At 38.6% G+C, this 25,992-nt stretch overlaps 1 protein-coding gene across 2 annotated transcripts; it reads left to right on the top strand.

The window, feature by feature from the left end:
* Positions 1 to 2,681: 2,681 nt before the first annotated feature.
* Positions 2,682 to 22,036, top strand: TMEM196 (transmembrane protein 196). 2 transcript variants are annotated; one of them, XM_058832563.1, is made up of 4 exons: positions 2,682 to 3,043; positions 14,849 to 14,905; positions 16,672 to 16,926; positions 21,203 to 22,036. In XM_058832563.1, exons 1-4 carry the CDS (start codon positions 2,897 to 2,899, stop codon positions 21,263 to 21,265), a joined length of 522 nt encoding a protein of 173 aa, XP_058688546.1. In that variant the 5' UTR covers positions 2,682 to 2,896; the 3' UTR covers positions 21,266 to 22,036. The 2 variants fall into 2 exon arrangements, with proteins under 2 accessions (XP_058688546.1, XP_058688545.1); XM_058832562.1 differs by having other exon boundaries at positions 2,683 to 3,061.
* The last annotated feature ends 3,956 nt before the right edge of the window (positions 22,037 to 25,992 follow it).

Below are 25,992 nucleotides of genomic sequence, written 5' to 3'. Positions count from 1 at the left end.
TTTTTTTGTCATGAACCATTTTTAAAGTCTCCAATGACAAAAAAGAGAGAAAGAAAAGTTTCCTTCAAAGTCAAGAAGAATAAGATTGATGTCTTTTGTTCATGAATCAAACAGTTTAAATTAAAGATCCAAAGTCCTCATGACTCTAATTAATTTTACTTTGGAGATGGGATTTCAGTATTTAACTTTCTGCAGTTATAATGAAAACTTGCCTGCATATTGAATGATTCTTTTTCTTTTTTTCTTTTTTTCTTTTTTCCTTTTTTTCCCCTTTCATCATAATATTTTTGTTTTGGAATTTCAAATACAGAAAACACTTCAAAACCAGCCAGCTCAGACAGCAAGCAGTAAAATAATTTAATGTTGCAAAGATGTAAGCTTATGCTGAATGTATGCATGAATAGTCCCGTGTGTAAAGTTAATTGCCCAGATTAGCACATAATGATGATGCAGCACCATAGTACAAATAAACACAAGTTACACGGACAAAGACTGAATCTTTTCATTTTAAAAAGTAGTGATTAGAACTTTATATTTCCTCCTTGTCTTTATTTGAAGGGGTGCTCCTCCTGAGCAGTGATTAACTCTGGCTGAGGTCTTGCTTAGCTCCTCACCTCTCTGTAGCCTGCTGATTAAAAAGCAGCACCCAGGGCACTTCCTCTCCTGCTGTTGGACTCTAGCATTATGTGTCTGTTTTATTAACTATTGCATGAAGTGATCTCTATCTAGGGCACACTTTTCACAAGGTCTCTTTCCCTCCATCTTTCTGGCAGCTTATTATGACTGAAGTGGAAATGTTACATAAAACAAGCTGTTTATGGAAATCTTATTTCTGTCACATGAGCTCTATTCTGATGTGACAGGCTCTCTATCTGGCTGCAAGCATTAAATGTATTAATTATATCTGCCATTATGCAATTCCTCTCTTATCACAACTGGATTTCATAGACCTGGTAAAATATACTCTGAGCAGTAAAATCATTGCACCTTACCACACTTCATCGTTTATAACAATCTGACATAATAAGGATACTGTCATTGCAGAAACACCTTCCTACACCCATGTGGGTACTTGAAAATCTGTGCTTTCTCCATCCTCCTACATAAATATAGTAGCTTAGGAACTTTTATGCTGTGCCTTGATTTTTAATGATAAGAGATGTCAGGTACCATTTAAAACATAACAGATGAAAAGGGGCAATTCAGCTTTAACTATAACAGAGCTTTCCTTTAGATGTAGACAGTCAAGTGTTCTGTGAAGTGAGAAAAGTGTGAAAAAATAGGAAACAGATAAAGTTTTAAACTAGAAAGCATTAAGATCTTGTCTTAGGATCTTACTCTTACTCTTGGATACCTAAAAAGCATAAACACCATAAGGTGACAGACTTTGATGCCAGACTATCTCCGCTCACCACAAATAAGTACTGAAGATTTTTACAAATGAGAAGTAAATTCTGGCCTGCGATGGTGTATCCAGTCTTCCCAAGTGTATATAATACCTGCTCTCAAAACACAGGACAGGTTGTGATGTCCAAAGAAAAATATTCAGCCAGGACCTTGCTAATCTTATGCTCTTGCTACCAAATTGCACCATGAAATACTGGACAAGTCTAGACTGCCATTCTGGATTCTGACATCTGAGTGTAGGATTTATATACAGGTTAAGAATTGCAGATTTTTTTTATGAAAGATTCCATATAAGAATAAAAAAATAGCATGTATATAGGGGAAATTATTAAATCCTGCAGGATGCCAATATTTTTTAATCCTGGTATAGATTTGGGAGATGTAATTGTCTATGTAGTTCTTTTGCCATCCTCTTAAGGTAAATATCCAAATGTTGGTGATCCATATTTAGGAAAGCCAAGGTGCTAGACTGAGTGTCTGTGCTGTGCAACACATCTGGATTGAAGAACTGTAGCCAGAGTGGCAAAGCGTTCTCTGTATCTCAGGCACAGTAATAAAGATTGTTACTAAGCAATCCAGCATGGCTCAAGTAGCCCTGAATCTCTTGTCCTGTTTTGATGTATTGCTTATTTGTTTTGGGACGGATACGGTTCAGGCCATTGTGAGTGACAGGAACAGCTACAGAAATCGCCTGTTTTGGCACTAGGGTTTTGCAGAAGACCAGAGTTTTGCAGCGGTGAGGCACAGCATACTCCAGCCCTTTAACTAATACAAGAGGAAGACGGGCTTCCTCCTGAATTTTGACAGCAGCACCTGGGAGGAGAGAGGAGGGAGGCCTGCGGACCCCTCACTCGGAGAAGGGTGACCTCTCAGGGGTGCGGCTGGCACGGCTCCCGCGTCCGGCAGCGCGGCGGGACGGCGGAGGTGTGCGAGCGGGAGAGCGCCGGGGGAGGACCGGCAAGGTGCCGTGCCTTGTGGCCCTGGGGCGGGGCTGCCGTGCGCCTTGCCCGAGCATTGGGTCTGCATTCATACATAAGTATAGCCGGGCTGGGCTCGCCGCGCTCCTCTACCCCCCGCCCCCCAGCCCTGGAAGAGAAGGGGGAGAGAAACCAGAAGCGGGGGAAAAATCCCGGTGAGGTCATTGCAATGAGAGCGCAGGAGGCGAGCGGACAAGGTCGACTTTCCCGGCGGAGGCGCAGCCCCTAGGAGCGCGGAGCCGCGCACCCACCGCCGGCCCGGCACCTTGGAGAGCTCCTCCGCGCCGGGGCCGCGCCCGGGGCCGCGCTCGGGGCCGCGCTCGGGGCCGCGCTCGGGGCCGCCCCGCCGTGCCTCGGTAGCGCCCGCCGGCCGCGGATGCGCCGCTCCGCCCCGGCTGCCGGCGAAGGAAGAAAAGTTTGGGGGCGACTTAGGGCCGCGGGAGCGCCCGAGGAGGAGGAGAAGGATGCGCGGTTTCCCCGGCTGATCGGGAAGGAAGGATGACCGAGGGAGGATGTGCACCAGCAGCCAGATCATCGGGAGCCTCCTGGTGCTCTCCGTGCTGGAGATAGGGTTAGGGGTGTCCAGCGTGGCCGTGGGGGCGGTCAGTTTCAGCCTGGTCCTCACAGAGCATAAACCTCAGCTGGGAGACTCTTCTCCGGTATGGAGCGGGGTGTGTGTACGTTAGCCATTTCACTCTCTCTTTAACTCTTTATGGTGATGATCAGACCGTGCGAAGGCATCCCCTTTTCCCTTCCCTTCCCTTCCCTTCCCTTCCCTTCCCTTCCCTCCCGCGAGTGCATGCTGCCCGACGGCGCCGGGTCCATTTCCGATGTGCTTGGGGTAGGATGTGCAGAGTGGTGGGGCGAGTGGGAGGCACGGCGGGGACAGATGTGTGTGTGTCGGCCGGGGGGAGACCTCTTCTTTCGCGCTGCTTTCCGTTTTTCAGTCTTGCTGCGAGCAATTGAACTTTCTCTGAACCCCCTCTCACACCTGGGAAAGCCCGATGTTTCGTGTGAAACCCGGGCCGTAGCTTAGGGTTTTTAAATTGACTGTGAGTTTTTCTTTTTAAAAAGAACAGCCCTGTCCATGATGAGGAGGCTGTCAAAAGGTGCTTTAAATAATGTCAAGGGTATGCTAGCTAAGTCCTAAGCTTTTGGAGGAAAAATAGGAAGAGGCATTGGGAAGGAAAAGGAGAACGATGTTCTTGTGTACTGGGTGCCCTGAGCTTCCTGTAAAATGTACCAAAAAAAATAAAAAAAAAAAGAAAACCCAGTAATGGGTTAATAGAAGTAGCATTTTCATATCACAGAGCATTTCTCACTTCTCAAAAATGTTTATTTTTCTCATTTGAGATATGCATGTTTCTAGGAAGAATTTTCCTCCAAATGGTTATTTATATTTATGAAACAAAGAACAGAAAATGTTGAATGTTCAGTCCAAACATGAGTGGGCATTTTTGAAGTCCAAAGCTGGTTTTGGCCAGCTTGTATTGTACAGCAGTATTTCTAAAAGGATTATTTGCTTTGCTTCAGATAACATGATAAATGTAAACACTCTTGATTATTCACCAGCATAACCTCCTCTAATTTATATATTCATTCAGACAAAGTGCTGCATGTAATATCCCCATTGTCAATAATTACTAATTCTTGACAAAAGTGATAAATATTTTTGGCAGTATATAAAGACATATTTAATTCTGCACTGCAGAACAGGTAGGTGAGAAATGGAAATGAAGACTAGATCAGACAGGAAATGATATTACCAGGCCAACAGGTAATGATGGTATCAAAATCACTTCAAAAAGGGAGGTTTCCAATCATTGTAAATGAAGAAAAAAATTGCTTAAAACCATGTGTCTATCTGATGATTTAATGGCAAAGGTCAGTTTCCTGGGTTTCAGTGAGGTCAAAGAGCTTTGATCAGTCAGTGAGATCAGTACTTTATGCAGTGATTGCATTTTGTGACAATGCTATCACAGCTGATATCATTTCATGACGATGCACATTTCCTGCATAACTGCCTCATTCATTTTTATGCTGTTACTGCAGAGTTTGTACTAGGCATAGATTAAGATTCTATTAGATTGGATGTTGGCTTCCAAGGACATTATAATCGTAGTAAAAGACAGATACAATGTAAAAGAGTGTGAGTATGAAAAAAAAAACAAACCAAAACTGAGTGGTATAACAGGTGGTTGCATCAGCAGTCTGGCTGATTCAGAACTGTTCATAGGTGGAGTTTTAGAGAGGAATAAGACAGAGGAGAGTGAAGGGGTTTTGCAGATGTTTATAGGAAATTATTCTCATGTGTGACTGCAGAGGCATGGAAGGTAACCCAAAGGGACTTGTTTGCAAATGTAACAAGTGGGCAAAAGATGCTGACAACCAGAGCCAGCAGAGGCTGACATCCAGTGCTGGGAACTGAGCAAAAACTGCAGGTTGGAGAGGCAGAGAGAGGCCTCAAAGAAAATGCAAAGTGGAAGCAAGAAGCTTATGCTTCATGTAGAAGAGGACATGAGAAAATCAAAGTGATGTGCAGAGTGGGGTGACATGTTTCTAAAGACTGACTTACTTTTCCTAGAATTAAAGATCTGTGGTCTAGATTGTCACCATTATACCACTCTCTACTACTCCAGCAGTTCAAACTGTTAGGTTGCATTCTTCTAACTAAGGGACTAGCAGGTGAGGCAGGCAGGCCAAGAAAGGGGCCAGAGATTTACTGTTTTCCAGGGAGATTTACTGTTCTCTCCATGGCTTAGGGCCATGAGTAACTAGTTTCAAATTTAAACAATTGGACAAACGTTTGTTTGGACAACCTTCAGGACTGTCCTGCTGCAGAAGTGGCATAAGCCTCCTTTCTGCTCACTGTAGCTTACACTGATCTTGTGTTGCCTGTCTTAAAGGATGTCATGCATAAAATATGTTATTTTTTTCCAATTCACACTCTTGAATCAGGGTTTTCCTTTGCAAAGTGAACACTAAGGAAAAGAAGGGGACATTAAAGGAAAACTAATTCTTTGACATGTTAAAATACAAAACACTTAAGTTGAACAGTGTCATTCCTCCTGTTGCAATTTACTTGAAAACCTTTGACCCTGTTATATCCCTTTATGTGGGTGGAACTCTGCAGAGACCCAAGTTCATAAGGAAGTAGATGAAGATAGCATCACCATGGAAACCTTAACCTGAATTCCTAAAATTTGGGCATCTTAAAAATCATGCACATTCTATCTTCTATACTTGCCTCCCTATGATACTTGGCACTTGACAAACGTTAGCTTTTCTATTAAAAGAGTTGTTCTTATTGTTCACTGCCTTCATTCAGACAGATGATTTACTAACACACTTCATTTTAACCATGTGAATTCCATCCATAGCACTATGGATACAAGTGAAGTTAAGCACGGGCTGAAGTACCCTGATCATTGCATGCCCTGAATGATGTATAAGCAAGCCAGGGAAAGTAGAGTACACCAGAATGAAGAAATTGAAAGCATAGGTAATGTCTGCATCAAAAAATACATAAAAATGGAAAAAAATAAGTCTCAAATCTGTTGTTCTCATTGGAGTTGAATTGGATTAAGATAGTACCAGTTGTTTAAAAAGTAGCCATAAGAAAACAACTGAAGGTGTGACTATCTTCTCAAATTGTCTGGAGCATGTGGAGACAACTATCCAGTTTACATCATCACCAATCTGTTCTTTTTAAAATAAGCCGTGGCTGTTAAATTGCAAAAAAATGCTAAAAACAAAACCAAACCCACAACAAAAACAGTTCCAAATACCCTAAAGTGCACATGTTGTTGATTTCTGAATTTTATTTCTGTTTGTTATGTTTGTATTGGGATAAACTATTCTACAGGCTGTAATGAGTTTCTCACAGATTTCTTTGTTTCCCAGAAACTGAGAGATATTTCTGAAATCCACCATTCCAATTCAGTTATATGTCATACTATAGAATAATTCAACCAATGAGAACACTGAACCACTAACAATAACGTAGTAAGAATGACAGCATCCATAGCAAAGGCTTTTGCACAAACAACAAAAGTCAGAAGACAATCAACCAAAAAGTATTCACAGATTTTTTTATTTTATTTTATTTTTTTTTAATGGTGACATACTTCTCTGTCTATATTTAGAACGTAGTGGTTTCATCACTATCACTATGAGTAGTGAATAGATTGTCACACACACACACACATACATGTGTATGGCTCTAATCCTCATTTACTCTGCAGTGGTGAATAAATCCTTGCTGTAAATGAGTCTCCCTCACAGAGAGAGAGAATGGGAGATGAAAGCCACATCTTTAGACAAATATGCCATCTATCTTCATATGCGAGAGAGATACCCGATGATTCACTTATGGCTATGCCCCCCAAAAGTAATCATTTCCTCCCTTATAAAGCAAATATCTGAATGTATTTGAGAGATATGCACTTTCTGTAGTGGTCTGTTTGCCTGTCTGTAGATAGAGGCAGAATTATTGTTTCCATGATCTGTGATTTTATCACAATGGAAGTCTGCCTGCCCATTAAAAATCTGCATTTGGCTACAGAAATTCGTTCCAAGCTGGCACTTGAAATATTAGATTTAAATTACTTTATTTTCTTTTTAATCCAATATTTGAAGGAAAAGATAAAGCATCAGTCTGCATGGACTTTCCCAGAGCAAGAAAAACTTTTTAGACTGTTAAATTAGACTGTTGGTGGCCTAAAATTTTAAACCACTAAATTTTACATCTAGATTTAACTGTTGCCAAGTTTAGTTTGGAAAGAACAGTCAAACTTTTTTTTTTTTTTTTCAAAAACAGCACTAAAAAAATCACATTATTGTTTAGCATGCAACAAAATGCAGATGTGATCCTACTTTATTTTAACATATGCATTGCATTTTCATCAAACTGACCATATTTCTGTCTGGCTCCCGCTCGTGATGAAATGAATCACAGGACTTTCAGTGAGCTCAGTAGAAGCTGGAAAGAGTTCTGTACCTAGAGAGGGGAAGGACGTACCAAGGGTGGAAGCTTCTTGCCTTGCATGGAGCCAGGACAATTCACTGTATTCAGCTGAGGTCTTTCAGTAGGTTTTGTTTATTATTTGGAGACTCCAGAGGCACAAACCAAGCTGGAAGATGGTTCATCTAGTTCCTGGATTATATTTAGAGGATCTGTTGAATATAGACTGACTTAAGCATATGCTTAAATGTTTTACTACAATGAGACTTTAATTCAACTGCAAGGAATAATCTTTCATTTTTTAATTTTTTGAGCTAAGCAAGCAGTCACACTCTAAACCAAATACTTGATACAAAACAAACAAAAAGCATTATATTTATTTGTTATTCTGATAGGCTCTAAACAAACAAAAAGTAAACATTATTCTCTTGCACTGAGAATTGTGTTTTTTAGAGATGGAGGTTTTTTGAATCACTGACATCAGGTAAACTTTCAGATTCAGAAACACACTTCTTAATTTCCTTGATTGTTTCTAAAAACCATTTCCCATTTTTAAAGCATCTCTGTAGGTCTATAACCAGATGAGTGGAAACACCAATCATAGGGACTGAGATGGAATTTAAACTGCTTGCATATGGCTTGAATCAGTGAGAAGTGTAGCAGAACCTGATCTGATAAGAGGCAATAGCACACTGCCAGATGAGGTATTGGCTCAGATTAGACACGATTTAACACTATGCCTCAGCTATGAGAGAGCCTCCCCTCTCAGCATGGCACATTTGATGGGACACAGGGTTGGGTTTTGGCACTGCTGTTGCTTCTGGTTCTGTTTCTGGATGCCTTTCAGCCAGCTAGACATTCCTGTCCCCACAATCACGTGCATGGGACAGCAACATCATTAGATGTTTCCATCTCCCTTTTTAAAGAGATTATTGTGTTTCTCTGTGGAGGTAACAGGCAAACTTCATACCTAGGCTTGATCTTCTTGCTTACTGTAATTTTTATTTAGTTTGATGTCTTTGTGTTCATGAGTAGAATCTGTGCCCTTTATGTCTGTGCTAAGAAAATTGAATCCTTGTTCTGAAATACTGCTTTGAATAAGAGTTACAATTAGAGATTTCTGCGTAGTACATCCATTAGGGATTACAGCTTTTTTCTCATTTAGATGGAGTTGAAACAACATTTTTAAATAGAATATTTCTTTCTTTACATTACTAATTTCAAATTCCTGGTTATTGTCCTGGAAGTCACACGCTTATGCAGCTTTACTACCTGACAAGGGTAGATAAAGTGAAGCTGTTGGTTCTGTCTTGATGGTTTAGTCTTCCAAGTAGAGTGTCATTTGAATAGGTATGATACACTTGTATTTTCACGGTGTTATATTCCATTTTGGAATAATTCCGTTCCTCTGTTTCATCACATACATATGGGCGACCCATAGAGGACTTTCCATGCAGTGTATACAGTTCAGCTGTCTTTTTTGTCATGAACAATGACTAGAGATCAAGCTGTCCTTATATTCAACAGGTTTGCTCTACTATTTTGTTCTGCCTGTGTCCAGAAAATTTTTCTATGTGCAGTTTTCATTTTTTTCAAGGGAATTACACTCACCATTGCTTTTGCCTTTTCAAAACATAAGACAGAACGGTTTCTTAGCTTCAAGATGTAAAATAAAAATAGCTCCTTTTCTTCTGCATGGTGGAAAGAAACAAATCTTTAGCTTCCTGCAGATTAACTAAAACTGGATTTTTTTTCAGAATACCAGGGACAAAGTACACATTTTCCAGAATGAAATGAAAGAAGCCAAGCCTTTTGTTCCAGAAAATATGAAATAGGGATGGATCCAAACCACAGAACTTGAATATAATTTGAGATTTTAGCCTTCTTACCAAAATTTATGGGGTTTTGGATCTGAGGTTTTGTTTCAAGACAATATTCAATATAAAGTAAATTAAAGCACTCTCAAAATAAACATTTCACTTTTCTGGGAGGTCTTTGAGGTTCTTTTCCAAAGTTCAACAGACAAAAAGAGACATTTTCCAATATGCATATGGAACATTATCAGGTACAGCTGCAGTGGAAATGCCAAAAACTCCACAGACAAACAGACACTATTGCATCACTTTGCAATCACACTGGTGCTTTCATAGTGATTCTGACTTTGGTGTGTCCATGGTGAATCATCACTGAAACTGCGATTGAGGCACTCAGTCTCTAAGTAGCTTTTTTGCTCTGTAGTATCTTTCATTGGATTTTTTCATTCACTCAAGAAGGGTTGTGCCCCTGTGTATTGCTTGATGATACATTCTCATAAACTCAAAGAATCACAGAATCATACTATAAGGATTAGAAGGGACTTTAAAGATCATCTATCCAGTCCAAACTGTCCCTGCCATAGGCAGGAACACCTTTTACTAGACCAGGTTGCTTAAGGCCTTTTATAACCTAGCCTTGAACATTGCCAGGGTTTGTTCATCCACAGCCTCTCTGGGCAAGCTGTTCCAACGACTCATCACCCTCCCAGTAAGGGATCTCTTCCTGAGATCTAGTCTAAATTTCCCCTCTTCCAGACACCTCTTTACTCCTTGTCCTGTAACTACAGTTCCTGACGAAGAGTCCCTCTCCAGCTTCCTAGGTATTGGAAGGTTGCTACAAGGTCTCCTTGCAAACCCAATGATCTCCCTTCAGTCTCAGAATATTCTGTCAATCTGAACCTTCTCTTTTTCCAGGCTGAACAGCCCAGACTTTCTCCACCTACCTTCTTAGAGGAGGTGCTCCTGCCCTCTTACCAATTTCCTGGCCCTTCTCTGGACTTGAGCCAAGAGTTTCAATACATGACTTCTCTTCTAGTCTTGACACAAATCATGTATGTATAACAGGTATGAATAAGTCTGGAACCAAAAGTAACCTATAATCAATAGGGTATGAGTGTAATTTGTGACCTATGTAGGTTTTAAAGTGAGCCTTTCAGTCTTTTAGCATTATATTTTATTATTCTTTTAGCATTTTATTTTATTATTCTTTTAGCATTTTATTTTAATTTTTTTATTATGATTAATAATTAAAATGTAAGTCCAATAATGAGACATCCCTCTCTGGCTTCCAGGGCATTTTGTAGAGCTTATTAGCTTAGTTTATCCTTAATGAAATGTTTTAGCCTTATTCTCTGCATGAGCTGTGAACACTTCAACAACTGAGCATTCTTTACAAGAAACTTATCTTCAGTGATATATTCCTTTTCCACTCCTGATTTGTTGTATTTTCAGTATAAGTCTGTTTGCCTAACTTACCTCAGGTAAGTTAGGTTACATGGTTAGGAAATACATGGTTAGAAAAAATATAACTACATTTAAAGAGTCCATCAGATTGATTGGTAAAAATTGATTAAGGATAATCAGTGATCGAGTACAAAAGTGCAAGTCCTCACCATGACAGTATTAGTCAAAGGTAAACTGTAGTCCAGAGTAGCTCAGCAGTTACAAAACAAGTTTTATTGTTATGACATATTGACATGAAGTCTTTCAGGATAGCCAAGAATTTAGAGTGTCAAGACAACAGAGCTCCTGATGGCTGTATTCCAGTTGGCAATATTATAAAATAGAAGATTCTAAGTAAACCACACTTTCAATCTGATTTTTACTGCATCCTTTTTCTGGCACAAAGAGCTAGTGTAGTTTCTCCCATCCACTTTTCACTTATGCTGATCACAACACTGAGACATCAAAAATTTTACAGGAAATTCCTATAGCATCACAACTTAAAAAAAAAAAAAAAAAAAAAAAGTCTTAAGTCTCTATGCCATCAAAAAGCAGAGAACAGAGTGAATCACATAATATCCCACTGAAATCCTAACCTTTCTAGATGTTGCCACATTGAAAAGCTTAGCTAAAGAAACTGTACATATGCAGTGTTCCTGAGACATGGGTATTATTAAAACTCTCTTCATACAGCAGGTTCCCACTGTTTCCAGTGAATCAGCCTTAGAAGAGAGTTGTAAACTTGGCTCATAAGTTTCAAAGCTTTGCATGAGGTATAATTGCCTGACCCTGTGGCTCAAAGTCATCCACTGGTTTTAATTGCAAAATGCTAGCTGACATAAATAAGTATCCATACTGGGTTTTGGGCAAATCTTTTCTCTATGAATGCAATACACTGTCATCTTTAAAAACCCCTCAGCCTAAATAACAATAATGCTTTGCTACTGCCTGAATGCTTTTCTTCCAAGGTTTTTAACATATTCAGGCACTTGAGTGCATTCAGTTTCACAACTTGTTTATCTCATAGCCATACGGATTATAAAACTTCAGCATGACCTCAAGATTAAACAGAAGAGTGTGGAGGAAGCGTGAATATCCAATTCCTCTGAGTTAGAATACACAGAACTCTTTTAGTTCTTTAACTATGGAACATGTTATTCCTTGCCTATATGTACAAATACTGTAGATGTAGAGAGAGAAAATACATACAGAGTATACATGATACAATACAATATTATCATTAAATTGTAGAATTTCTCAAGTAGTAAGGGACGATAAAGATCATCAACCCCATGCTCCTTTCAGGACTTCCTAACACTAAATCATGTAACTAATAGTAGCACCCAGAGTGCTCCTTGACCTCTGACAGACCTGGTGCTATGTGACCCCTTTCCTGGGGAGCCCATTCCAGTGACTGAGCACCCTCTCAGTTAAGAATCTTCCTCTGATTAAACTTCACTCCATTTCTTGTACCCTATCATTGATCATCAGAGATCAGCACCTCTCCCTCTGCTGCCTGCCTTGAGAAAGGTGTAGACTATGTAAAGTATACGTAGAGTCTATGTAGAACCCTCCAGTCTTCTCTTCTTCAATCTGATCAAACCAAGTGACCTCAGCTGTTCCTCATAAGTCTTGCCCTTGAGGCCTTTCACCATCTTGGTCATCCTCCTCTGGGCACACTCTAACAGTTTGATGCTTTCCTGATACTGTGGCTTCCAACTCAGCACACAGTGCTCAAGAAGGAGCTGCACCAGAGCAGAACAGAGCAGGACAATCACTTCCCTCGACCAGCTGGTGATGCTGTTCTTGATGCACCCCAGGGCATGGTTGGCCTTTTTTGCTGCCAGGGCACTGCTGACTCACATTCAATTTGTCATCAAGCCAGACACCCAGATCTCTTTCCTGTGGCTGCTTTCCAAACTCTTGACCCCCAATATTTATGTATAATCAGGATTACACTCTCCTAGGTGCAGAATCTGGCACTTGCTCTTGTTAAATTTCTTGTGGTTGGTGATTGCTCAGCTCTCAGGTCTATTCATATTTCACCGTAAGGCCTCTCTGCGCTTAACTGAGTCCATGGTATCTCCTAGTTTAGTATCATTACCAACTTCATGTACATTTAATGGCTGCATCCAGATCTTTACTCCAGGTAGTCAGATACTTTAAATAGACCAGTCACCCCTTGTTTTGAGAAACTGGTACCTTAGGGCTCATAGATTAGCTTCATTGACTCAAAGTGGAGCAGAATTAAAGCATTCCTGAAAAAATGGGTGACATTCTCTTTCAGCTTTGAAGGTAAATTATCAAACCCACAATTTTTTAAACTAGTTAACGAGTTAAAACTATCTGTGATGATCTCTTCCAACACTAAATAATTTTCCTATATACAAAAATTTCCTTTCAATCCTATTCAATCACCACAGAGAGGAAATATATTATTAATCCACTTTATCAAGTCTGACTGAATAGAACTTAATTACAAAGACGTCTTCAACAAATTTAATTTGAGGTTTCTGCATTTTGAGAAATACAAAACACAACATGTGAAAATCTGAAGCATGCCTTCAGTTGAAGGCAATCTGCAATGGCAAGACTGGAAGTGAAACCCCAAAACTTCACAGAAAGCCTGAGTGAACACTTACAAAGCAGATGTGATGAGCTGAAATCTTCTTTGCCTGTGGGAAGGGTGCAGAGGGGGCATTTCCCCTGGTGATTTGTTTTGTTTTATTGTTATTCCAGTCAGTGGGTTCTAGCAGCAGTTACCAGTTGTGTGTTTTGGTATGTCCTGAGCCATTCAGTACCATGGTCCACATGACCCAGCCCTCTCCATCATCAGATTGGTACTAAATTCACACCTCATGCTTAGTGTAAAGGTAAATATCTACATTCTTTATGGGGAACTGTTTTCATGAGCCTAAGAGTAAATAGATACCTCAGGGTTTATACTTAGCTATACACATGAACTACTTTAGTTAGGGGGATATAAACTATGAGTTAAGGCAACTCCTCAACTGAAATAGTGAAGCTGCAATATTTTAGAGTGCATAAGAAGTACCTGCAATATATTACACAGACCCTGAATGCTGTATAGAAACTCTTAGGTTTTTGGTTTGTTTCCATTTTTTTAATTTCTTATGTAACAGCCAGATCTTTTTATGTGATTTAATTCTGAATCAGAGTCAAGCAGAGCCTTTTGCTAGAAATACTATCTCAATGCAAAAATGGTGTGGAAAAATAGTGTTTTCAAACTGTAAAATTACTTCCCAATGGGGGAGTAGGGTTAGCTTTATTGAAAATAAGTAGCATAGATTTCTTAATAAAGGAGTTTATGAGGTATCAAGGAAATCTTTTGACAGTATTGCTAACACCTGGAGAAGGCCTTATTGCTTTCATACACTACTGTAGTTCCTACTCCCCTGGGGACTATTCATTGTTTTCCTTGTTAAACTTTTCTGTAGGAGGAAAAAGACATCAGAGGACATCACTGGTCTTTGTCAGAGGTCACTTTTAAGCATTATCATCTATTTTTATCAGCTGGTAGGCACTTTTATAGTTTTGGTATTTTTTTTTTTCCTGATGCTTGATGCTACAATTAGCAGATCAGTTTGTGTGAGAGAATGACATAAAAAAAAAGGTACAGATACTTTCATGCTCTCTCTTGCGAACTGGGCTATCAAGAGTCTGAAACAGATCTTTCTGCATGCCCAGAGTAGTGACACCAACAGATGTACTCATATTTACACCTGCACCCACGGACATGACTGAATTATATTTTCACCCAGAGTTCCACGGTCTTGAAGACAACGGTCCATATGTGATCCTTCAGTGGTTCAGATGGTAGGATCAGGGCATTAAGTCCCTATGCTATGCTTATAATTAAATTATTTGGATCACTGACTTGTACCTTGCTAAACTTTTCTGAGAGAAAAACAGTAAAAAGGCATTTTTATGCTTGCAACACTGGGGATTTTTTTTCCAACTTGTCTATCTAAGCAGCTTAAAATTCAGATTTGCTTTCTTTTCTCATGAGTTATCATGGTCACTTGAACTTCTCATTCCAGTTTTTTATCTAATAAGAGTGTTTATGGTTGAGTTACAACCTCCTGAAACATAAGGTTTGTGAAAAAAATACTGCCAACTGTAACCAATGACAAAACTGTGGTCACCACCACAGCAACACAGAGGGATTTGAACTTCATACCTCAAATGATGAAATAATTGTTTGGTTTCTTGTTTTTTTGCAGTTCCTGCTTTGCGGCGTATGTGGAATATTGTGCGCCAAAAAAAAATCTGGACTTGTTGTAAGTTTTTCTTCTGCATCCATAACACATATGTATTTGAAAATCTTACTTATCTAATTTGAACTCTTTACTGGGGGTTTCCTGCATCCAAGGGTTCTTGATAAACAATTAGAAAAATTACAAGTCTGCAATCTAAAAAAAGCAATCAACATTTTGGAATAGTCATAAAAAACAAGGTCATGCTATTTAAGCCGTACATCCCTATTTACCCGTATCTGGATAAACTTTGATTGGAAGTCACTTGACATAGATTTATGTCAAGTCAATAAATGTTTCTCAGTAATATCACTGGTCTGTATCTTCTCTTCTTCAAAAACCAACACTGGGTTGCCATCTCAGTAAGGCTGCTGACCAAGTTAGTTTCTAGATATTATAGCTGTTAAGTGATTAGTTTGTTTAGCAATTTGAAACACATGTATGTAGGTTTTAAAGGGATGTCTCTTCAGGTACAGTCATTTTCTGACTGCAGCAAAATGGTGTTACTCAACAAGTCACAGCAGAACTATGTTAAAGACATGATCTTACTGTAAGTGATAATGCCAGTCCTAATTTTCTGTCAGCTTGATTATTCTGCCACATGCAGATGGAAGTCACATAAAACAAGCATAAGTGTGATGAGAATCAAAACTTCTCTCCAATTATTTTTTAATATCAATGACTTACCCTAAACTCTGTTAAAATGGCAATCATGTTTCTTAAAACATGTGTACCATAGCCAGTTTCTAAAAGCCATCTGTTCCAGAGGTCTCATGGAATAGTCACTTTCCAGTGGACTGCAATATACATCCTCAATGTCACATTACTGATGAAATTCTCATCCCAATTGTGTACAGAAGTAGTCTGTAAGGCTCCTTAAATTTTCGCTACCACAGTAGATAAGTACATACACAAAGCCATATTGAGAAACATTACAGGCCCATCTAGATCATCATCGGACAGGTCAGCAGTGCCAAGGGAAGTGAATAATACAATCATTTGTCTCCATAAGAAGGACTTTTGCTCCTGAATCATTTGAGATTAATGCACATCCTGAAACAGTAACATCTTTGAAATTAAAAGCAATAGAAGGTCTTTTAAAATGTCTCATTGATTGCAGCCTGTTTCACAGCTTTCTGAAATTCCCAGGAACATTTTAGTCAAGTTAAAATCAACCAAACCAACCAATCAACCATACAGTCACCAAACTGACCTTCTGTAAAGCAACATCACAGATTTCTTTGTTGTTTCTTTTGCTTCTTTGACCAGTACATTCACCTTGAACACTTTCAAAGACCCCAAAAAATCTTCAGAAATCCTCCAATCTGCTAACTGACTGAATAAATTATAACTGAGCAGGAAGCAAAGTCAGAATGCACACAAAGCAAGAGAGATTCACTACAAATACATGAGGCATTCACTCCTGAGGCAGGGTGATAAACTGCACAATAGAAAATTACAACACATTCGGTCATGTTACTGCTTTGCATGAACAGCTGGAAATCAGTTTTGTGTTCTAGCAGTCCTTCCACTGAATAGGTTTTAACTTTATCTCATTTTACCCAACTTTTTTATACATGCAACATCAATCTTAACTCTTGTATACCAGAAATTAATATATTCCCTTGGAGCAATGTGGGAACTAAGAATTAAAAACAAGTGTCTGTGCAGTGTTTTGCAGCCAGTGATGCTGTCAAAGAATTTAACTATAGTTATCTCATATTTTATATGCATTAATCCATCTCTGAAAAATGTTACTGTGACATAACCTTTCTTGTCTCTCCTGACAGATGATACTTTTTTCTGCCTGTTGCATCTGTGGACTAATAGGAGGAATCTTAAATTTTCAATTTCTTCGTGCCCTGACAAAGAAGTCATCTGCTCTCTATTCTTTGCATCTTGCCTCCATGTCTCTTGCATGCATTGGAATTGGTGGTTGCACCCTTTCTTCATGGCTCACTTGTCGGCTAGCCAGCTATGAACAAAGGAGAATGTTCTCAGAAAGGGAACATTCACTGCATCACTCCCATGAAATGGCAGAAAAAGTGAGTTGTGTGTCCTCCCTTATTTGTTCTGCTTCTCCTGAAATGTTACTGTATGTGTTAATGTTTATAATTGGCAAGAGATGTATTCAGTTTTCAGTTTTATATGAGAAAGAGCTTCTGGAAAATGAAATGCTGACATTCTGTGTAAGTTTTATTATGTTGCATTATATGGAGCTATTTTTAGGTACTGTATATTTGCAGTACATCCATTTCAATGAAGTACATCCATTTTCAACATAATTCCATTGTATAGCTATTCAGGGGCTTAGCTGCTAAATATAGCACTTCCTAAATAATTGGAAGCCTTATTAATATGAATTGTCATGTATTGTACTGTGAAAAAAGCACAGAAAGCTTTCTGTAACCACATCATTGCATGCTTCCAGGATTTAATCAATTTCTTCCTCTCCCAAGTACTCAGCTTATAAATTAGGTTATTTAAACATAAAAGCCACAGTTCACAAACGTAGGTGACTTAACCTAAGTATTTAAGGGCATATTTAGACGCCCAAATGAAACCGGTCTCATTTGCAGCACTGGGAATTTACTTCCTTTCTGTATTAACAGGAAGCCTGTTAAAACAAGGTGTATAGGAACATAATTAGGTGCTGAAACTGAGGCTCCCAAAGCTGAGCCCATAGGGCCAAAACAATTAATAGAATGGAATTCTTAAAATTACCTCCTTGACTTAACAGATATGAATAATATTTGAGTAGTTAAATGTTCACTGTAACCCTGTGTTTTGCATTTGGACTCAGTATCTATCCAATGGCTTTCATTTGAGAAATTAGCAGAAAAAAGAACAAAAGTCAAGTGGACTGCCCACCTAAACCTCCACATGCAAGTTTGCATTACTGTTAAGTTCAAGAGTCTGTTGTCTACTGAAACCTCTGAAGAGCAGAGTAAGGATTAGTTCACTCAGACTGTAGAATTGTTTTCAGATTCCCTAAAAAACATGATATAGCAGTTAAAAACAACTCATCACTATTCTTTGCTTTCTTAACTGAGATGAGACTCCAAGTAGAATTATAAACTAAATTAATCTTAGATGATGTTTGAAATGTATTCTGAAAAGAGGATGTTTGAAACATATTAAAAAGATGATGTTTTAAACAGGTTTTAAAAAGTTAAATAGTAGCAGTTACAGCATAAAGCAGGGTGATAAAATCAACAGATGAGATATATTTCTCCATCTCACTTTAAAATGAAGAATTCTTATGAGCTATTAGGCAAGTATGATGGTCTTGCTGACAAAAGGCTAGATATTGACTTTCAGAGAAACTCGACAAGGACAAAAATGGGAGAAAAGGAGAGGGAAAGGAAGAAGAAACAGCTTGGAAAGAAAAAAACCTTTCAAAATAAAAAAAAAGCCGCCAACCCTATCAATTTGGGGTGAGGAAGACCACGTGTAACAGTTGTTCACTGCCTACCTTCCTGGCCTGTTGAGCTACTCAGGTTTTTGCCACGTAGCAGCAAGGACTTGCCAGGTGTCCACTTATCTTGGGTGAAGGGCCACGGTGTATGTGTAAAGCAAGCCTATTGCACACACTCAGCAGATCGGGGTTGTGCCCCACTGATGGCAGACTTTGGCATGTCTGCTGTGGAGCCAAGTATGTATGTATGTACACATGGCCTGGCTTGGGACTTCTTAGACCCATACACTGCCTGCTGATGGCAGGCTTGAGTACACTAGCTCATGGCATGCCCCTAAAAGACAACAAAATCTAACTAAAAACTTACATTAAATTAGACCCTAACTTAGAAAATAGCTAAGAAGTGTTTTATATATAAGACTATATTGTATATTTATACTGATATACAGTAATGTAGACATGTACTGCATGTGCATTTGTTTGTGCTATATTTATTGTATAATTGTTATATTTATATTAGAGATTGAGGGGTATTGAAATAACCGACCTGCCCAGCTGTCCGGTGATTCCCCCGACACCAGAGTTACCTCCAAGGTACGCTGAACACTAGGGAGCGACCATGTTGTTATGTCACTTCAGGAAGGGCCACCTCTACGAGGAAGTCATAGTTTCAGCTAATCAAAGTTGGCTGATGCTGTGATGTCACTCTGAGGCAGGAATGGTGCTTCCAGGTAGTGACATAACTCTACGTGGTGAACGCTGCAATCTGGAAGTAAGTTGAGTATTTAAAATGTTCACCCTCGTTACAGGCATCCAAATACTCTTATTTGGATGTAGCCACCATTGATTCACTCTGCTTCTAATCTGTGTGCTCCTTCATTCCCTGAATTCAACAACTTTTTTTAGAAATTAACTTTTTTTTTTTAAGTAGAAATATTGGGGAAAATAAATGGGGTTTGATATTTTCTGAAGCTATGGTGATATTCTAATAGCTGATGTCTGCAGACAATTCAAGTGATGAAGCTGACAAAAGGAAGCTCATGAATAGCCTTCTGACAGATCATTACTATCAAAATATGGCTGACTGATAGTTACTATTAAATGGCTTTGGTATTCTTGGTCTCTTTCCCAGCTGACAGATATCTTCTGTGTAGATCCAACAAAGGCTTTAGGCACCCACAAATAAGCAAATGACAGTGCCTGACAACCCCCAAACTGGGATCCATAGTCTAGTGTTAGGCATGCACATTCCTCTTCAATATATGAGGAGAACAAGGCCAAATAACAAATACCAAATACAATACGAAAATATCCAACACCATCATCTGCAAATGGAGACCTGAGTAGTAGAAAATACTCAAAATTAGTTTCACACCTGATTTTCTCTGAAGCTTATGCTCGATTCAGGAGTATTAATTGGTACTTGGTTTGATGAGCTTAAGCTTACATTGTAGGGAAGACTAGAACATCCCTTCTTTCAAAAACTGTGAAGGGAACAATTAAGTCCTGCAATTTGCTTTAAAATGTAGCTGGTAACACCTAAGAAAGGAGGTATCAGTGCTTTTTAGCTTTATGTTACTCTGAGTTCTGGTCTCTTCTTGCCAAATGCTGTGGATTCAAAGAAGAGAGAGATAGAGTAAGACAGTAATAAAGACCAGGTCATATAATTTTCTTCTCTTTACCACAAATCTCAGCTACTATGCTATAGAGTTGGGCTTTTTCTTTCTGTCTTTTTCTCTCTCTCTCTCTCAGTCTAGCCCAATGAATGTTGCTTCACTTTTTTTACAGAAGCTTCCACAGAGAGGGGACAAATAAATCCCTTTTATTCCACATTTTCTCCAAGTGTAGCTAGGAGGAAGAAGAGGTGAATTTAATCTTTCCATGCAGAGAAGAGCTTCTGATCATCATGCAGCTATTTTAGAACTATTCTGACACTGGCACCTCCACTTCATCTACCTGAATTTTAGAAATACTCCAAGCTGCATATTTGCCTGTACCCATTTCTCTTGCCATAGCTGAATGTTCTCTGTCATTGGACATAAGTAGCAGATCACTTATTTCTTCATCCAGTTTCAATCTGGTATTAAATAGGCCTGGAATTGCTCAGAATAAGGTAATTCCAACCATAAACTCGATGTGGTTTTGCAGCCTTGAAGATCAGGGAACTGTTTAATGTCGCCATCTCTATGCTTAGACAGCTGCTAAGGGGGTATTGTTTGGATTTCAATTTGAGAATTAGAAAATCTATCTCCAAACAAATCTTGGTTTAGGTGCTTTAGGATTCTGACTCATGAGCTGGTCAGCTTGCTCTGGGATGACTCACCTGCCACTGGAGAAGCAATCCCCAAACTGCTAAAAGTTGTAAACTGGTATATGAAGGGAAAACTAAAATCAGTCCCATCACAAGGGAAAACAAGCAGTTAAAACCCTTAGATCCTGTTTGGATCTAGATCTACTTCCCAAATGTCTATTTCAGCAAGCATTGAATGGCATCTGTTTGTAGCATGTCAGCACAGATTGAGATTTGAATGGAAACAGAGACTTAACTGCCATTTCGTTCTTTTGTAGATCAGCACACAAGCTTGAGTTGGTGCAATTTCAAAGGACAACATCACAGACTTGTACAGATGCCATCAATGCTGTATATGTGGTCTGAGTGTAATGTCCACCTCAATCACTATCAATGAGTCTATCAGCTTTCAAACGTACCTAATTTCTATAGGAAAAAAATGTTGGTTTTTTTTTTTTATAATGAGGTTTATCAAGCTAAATGAAAATTTAAAGTGTTTCTGAATGTTTGAAATTCAGACTTTGTTCAGATTACAACACAACCTTAGATAACTGAATTTTGAAAACCTTACAATAATTGTAATTTTAAGTAATGTTTTCTATTCTTTTTCTAGGAAATGACAGACAACCTAAGCAATGGTGGCCCACATCTGATTTATAATGGAAGTGTATATTAAGGAATTTTTAAAAGTTCAATGGAAGGAAGTGGTTTTAGAATTTTCTTCAGGAAAAAAAATAGACTCCAAGAAATTAAGAAAATGAAACTATCTTAGCTTTTTATGGCTCAAATGTCACAACTGCAGACCAGCACAGTTGCGATTCCCTTTTAGAACCATGTTCAAAATTTGTCTCCTAAACATTTTGCGAATATACAATATTTATTCACTTCCTGGCTACTCTCAGTTTTTTGTCTGAATAATCTTTCTGAATTGTGATAGTATTTGAAATAGACTTCGCAAGACTCTTATTCTCATGAAGACTCAAAAATCAGAAAAGAAAATAAACTGAACTGCATTTAGTCCACTCAAAGGAGAAGGCAGAGGAAGAATGGCTCAGGAGAATATTTTTCTCCTCTCCACTTAGCAGCATCTGGTGTAATATGATGGCTTCAGATCATGGCATGGTACAGCAACACATCTGCACAGTCCCTCTCCTCACATTTTGAATGTATCCTGCCTCAGTTTTCCCAGTAGATCATATCAAAAGAGAGTGCAAAATCTCCAAATCTTCCAAAAAGCTCCCATTTCACATCCAGAGTGTAAATGAACAGTTTGCTGAAAACACCACCAATGTCTTTGTTTTGAAAGACAGAATGCTCTAAGAATGCCATAACTCAAAACCTCAATAATGCCTTGTTGTAAAGAAATTGTAAATATTTCCAATTTGTGAATGAAGTATATTTCGTAATTTGTTCATAAAAGATGACAAATAAAATGCAATCTAAACCAGAGATTTTAGAGAAATCTTTTGGGTTTTTTTCTTGTTAGAAAGATCTTGCAAAGCTCAACTGTCATGCTTGCACCTTAGTACAATATATTGAAACGTTTCTAGAAGAGTGAAGCAAGCTCAAAAGGAGAAAAATGAAGGCTGAACAGTCATGGTCAAGGTCAGAAGTTACTGGCAATTCTCCACACCAACAATAACATTTGGGGGTATGTTAAAGTAGCAGGTATGTGGCTTTAACTGACCCCAAACTTTATTGCCGTACCTAGTGATTTGTACAGCCATGAAAAATGGGAGATCATCTGTTACAGAACATTTACAGCATAATATTAATATAAAATATTCATATCAAATCACACATATGTTACACATGAAAAGTCTATGATTTTTCAGTATTGCAGCATTGCCCACAGCACAGCTACATGAATTTCTGATGTGAGCATCGCTGATGACTGGCAACATTTGGTGATTCATACCCATATTCCCAGACAGGTATTGAATAGAACCCTATTAATGTTCAAACCACACCATAAAAACCTCTATAAATTACATTAAATTGTTTTGTGAATCTATATGGCATAAAATACTCTTTTAAATCAACTATCTTAGAATTTTTGAAGTCTGTTAGGGATTTTCCCATCTAATTACAACATGGGGAACATCTTTGCTGCAATTTAAGTCCATCACTTAAACTCTGTGCTAATTAGTTGGATGGCTAAGCTTTTAAGTAAAAAAAAACACCTTATAAGATTTCTCTTCACTTACTTACTGTCCCAAAGAGCTTTTGAATTTTCTCAGAGGCCCTGATATACTAGTATTTATTACTAATTTAGAAATTGCTACCAAGACTGTTCAGGTTCATGAAGAATACAGATACTGTCATTGCAAAATAACTACGCTCAAGGAAGTGCTTCCCTTTCCAGGTACTACCTCTCTTTAAACTGTCTCCTTCACTACATTACAGATTGTTTGTGCTCTTTATAGCTGCCATTGTCCCTTCTGTTTGATACTCCTCTTTCTTTGCAGCAGGAAGCATGGGATAAATCTTTCCCATATACGTGCCCCTTATGAGAGTAGTTTTGCAGCAGCTCTGAACACAACCTGCCAAGGCACAACCATGGTATAAAAGGGTGCAGAGAATCACATATGTTGAAAAATGCACATTGAACATGCAGGTGGTTCAGTAACTTTCCTTTCCTCTTTGCCTCAGCAAAAAAACATGTAAAAGTGCCTTAATAAAATCAAGAGTAAATTAAAAAAAAAAAATACTCAAAAATCCACCTTGGAACTACTTGGCTGAGGTTCATCACTAGCTCCATGGCACAACTATAATACCATAGTTCACCAGAGTCTCTTGTGACATCTCAGGATGGTAGGACATCTCTAGGAATGGTAGCTGTAGATCCTGGAGCAGTTTGGAGTTGCAGATCAGAATCTGCTTGAGAATGACATGAAAGTACTGACAATAACACCACCCAGATATTTATAACAAACACCTAAATTCCTGGCCTGTTAGTGAGAGTAGGGGGTAGTGCAGGGAAAGAGGTGATTCTTCTATATCCAACACAGTAGTGCAGTACAACTACCACTTTGGAAAGGAGAGCAGAATATATTCTCTAAGCTCATAATGTTTGAAGCCCTGCTGTAAATTATGAAATACCACCACACCATTTCTGCTGCATTCACAAAGGTGCAAGGACAGATAAGATATCTGGGATCCAAATTCTATTGGTAGGGGTCTTTTCCTTCTTTTGGTGCCGAGCCTGTAGAATGTAGAAAAACTGGCTGGTCCCTTTATAAATAAAAGCCTTGAAAATGCAAATCTGGAATTCAAAATACATGGGAACAAATGTGACAAATAGTGTTTCTACTTGAGACATAAAAAGAAGATCAGAATTCTTAAATTCAGAGTCAGTTACCGCAATATTTGTATGTGGTAGGGGAATTCTGGAAAAAGTTTCACTTTGTTTAATGGTTTTATTCCATAATTGCATACAGAATTCAACTGTAATGGAAACATTCTCTGCATGTTTTCATTACTGGTACAGATGAAAGGACATTCATTCCACTTACCCAACTGCATGAAAAACAAAATTTTCACTTTTCAGAATGTCACCAGCCAGTGTAACTACCCAATAGCTTGAAGGCTGGGCACCAAAGTCCTTTTCAATCTAAATAGGATGAAACATGTATCGCTGTTGACACAGTTGTCTGATTCATACTGCTGTAAAATCAGATGCTGGCTTACATTCTCTCTGAGATATTCAGCTGTCATTTACTAGGTCAAGCAACACTATTCCTGAAGGAACTTACTTATTGAACTTTGTGCAGAGGACTCAGCTTGATGTATTTTATAACACCTTAGGCTATATTTTATGCCATATTTTGCATTTCATTGAACCTCAGCTGATGAGAAAGACACACATTTTGAATTTACAATAATCAGCGGTGCTTACTGCAAACCGTGAAGAAAAGTGTGTAGAATATGTTTTAAATCTCTGTCTTGCACAATCTTCAATATATATTTGTTGTATTAGGACATATTAATTTCCCTTCAGATGGTCTAGAGAGGTATGAAGAACAGTGAAGCAGGCCACATTCAATAGGAAATTGATATACATTGAACCATAATCACAAATAGCCATGCTTGTATCAAAACTTTCCTTGACAGTGTGATTTTAAAGATACAGTGAAAAGAGAGTCTCATGGTTTAATCCTTTCAGATCCCAGTCCCAGGCAGGTTAAGGAGTTAAAAGGAACCTTTTATAATTAAATGCTTAGAAATATCTAAAAGCAGACTGCTATTAGACTACCATATAATTGCAGATATTATTGCATAATCTTCCTACCTAAAATGGTTCTATCTAGCTTTCTTTTTCTGTATCAAAGTGACATCTTTAGCTTCACTATAAATCTCCATCATAAACAACCAACCTGTATAACCAAAGCTGTTGTACATGCATCTGGAGACAGATTTTGAGGAATATTTTTAGAACTTGTACAAGAACTAACCAGACAGGCTGAGTTGCCGGGAGGCAGAAAAAGAAAAAAAAAAAAAAGAAGAAAATAGCAGAATATTTTTGGTAAAACATAATTTGATTGGAGTAAAGATGCTAAACCCATCAGTATCATCAGCCTGAGGAGCTCTGTATGACCTTGGGAAGCTTGTTCAGAAAGGCCTTTTACTCCTAATTATAAAATTATGAGAATGCAACTTGGTGCTCTGAAGGAAAAAAAAGGAACCAGATGAGATTAATCAGTCGCTGGAATTTCAGCAGAAGGTGTGTGCCTGTGCCTGGAAAGACTTGCCTAGCAATGAAAGTGTTGTTCTGCTACAGAAAGAAGCAGCTTTGATTTGGAGCAAAAAGTCCAGAGGGCTGCACCAGGGTCTCTCTTGCCACCTCTATCAAAGCAGTCTGAGAAACACTGAAGACCCAGCATAGACACACCTACTTCTGCCAGGGAACCAACAAAAAAGCTGTGCAGAGCACCCTCACAATTGCTCTGTGGTTCTCTCAAATGCAGGTTTTTTGCTTTTTCCCCTTACATTACATTTGATTTGCTGCAAGGCATCTTTTATGTTCTTTAACCATAAGTAATAGCAGGCTGCTTTAGTGACTTTCGCATCATTGCAATTTTGGTTCATAACCAGTAGAAGGTTTATTTTGTTTTATTTTTTTTTTCCAGACATCACTTTGAAATTCATTTAAAATCCTGCCATAAATTGTAAAATGTGTCTTTCCAAAAAAAATGCAGTTACGGCATTTTGAACAGGTTGACCATGTACATTAATTAAAAATAACCTCATCTGCATATTGAAAAGAGCTGTTCACATGAACTGGCATAACGTGCATTGGGAAGGCAGGGATGAAGAGACACCATAAACACAACTGAAAAGCTGCATATAATTCTGCTGATATAAAACCAGGTATAGGAGTCAACACAACTTCATTCTGCACCC

The sequence above is a fragment of the Poecile atricapillus genome, chromosome 2 (assembly GCF_030490865.1).
Source record: "Poecile atricapillus isolate bPoeAtr1 chromosome 2, bPoeAtr1.hap1, whole genome shotgun sequence".
Classification (NCBI taxonomy): domain Eukaryota; kingdom Metazoa; phylum Chordata; class Aves; order Passeriformes; family Paridae; genus Poecile; species Poecile atricapillus.
This window is presented reverse-complemented; position numbering and strand designations above follow the sequence as displayed.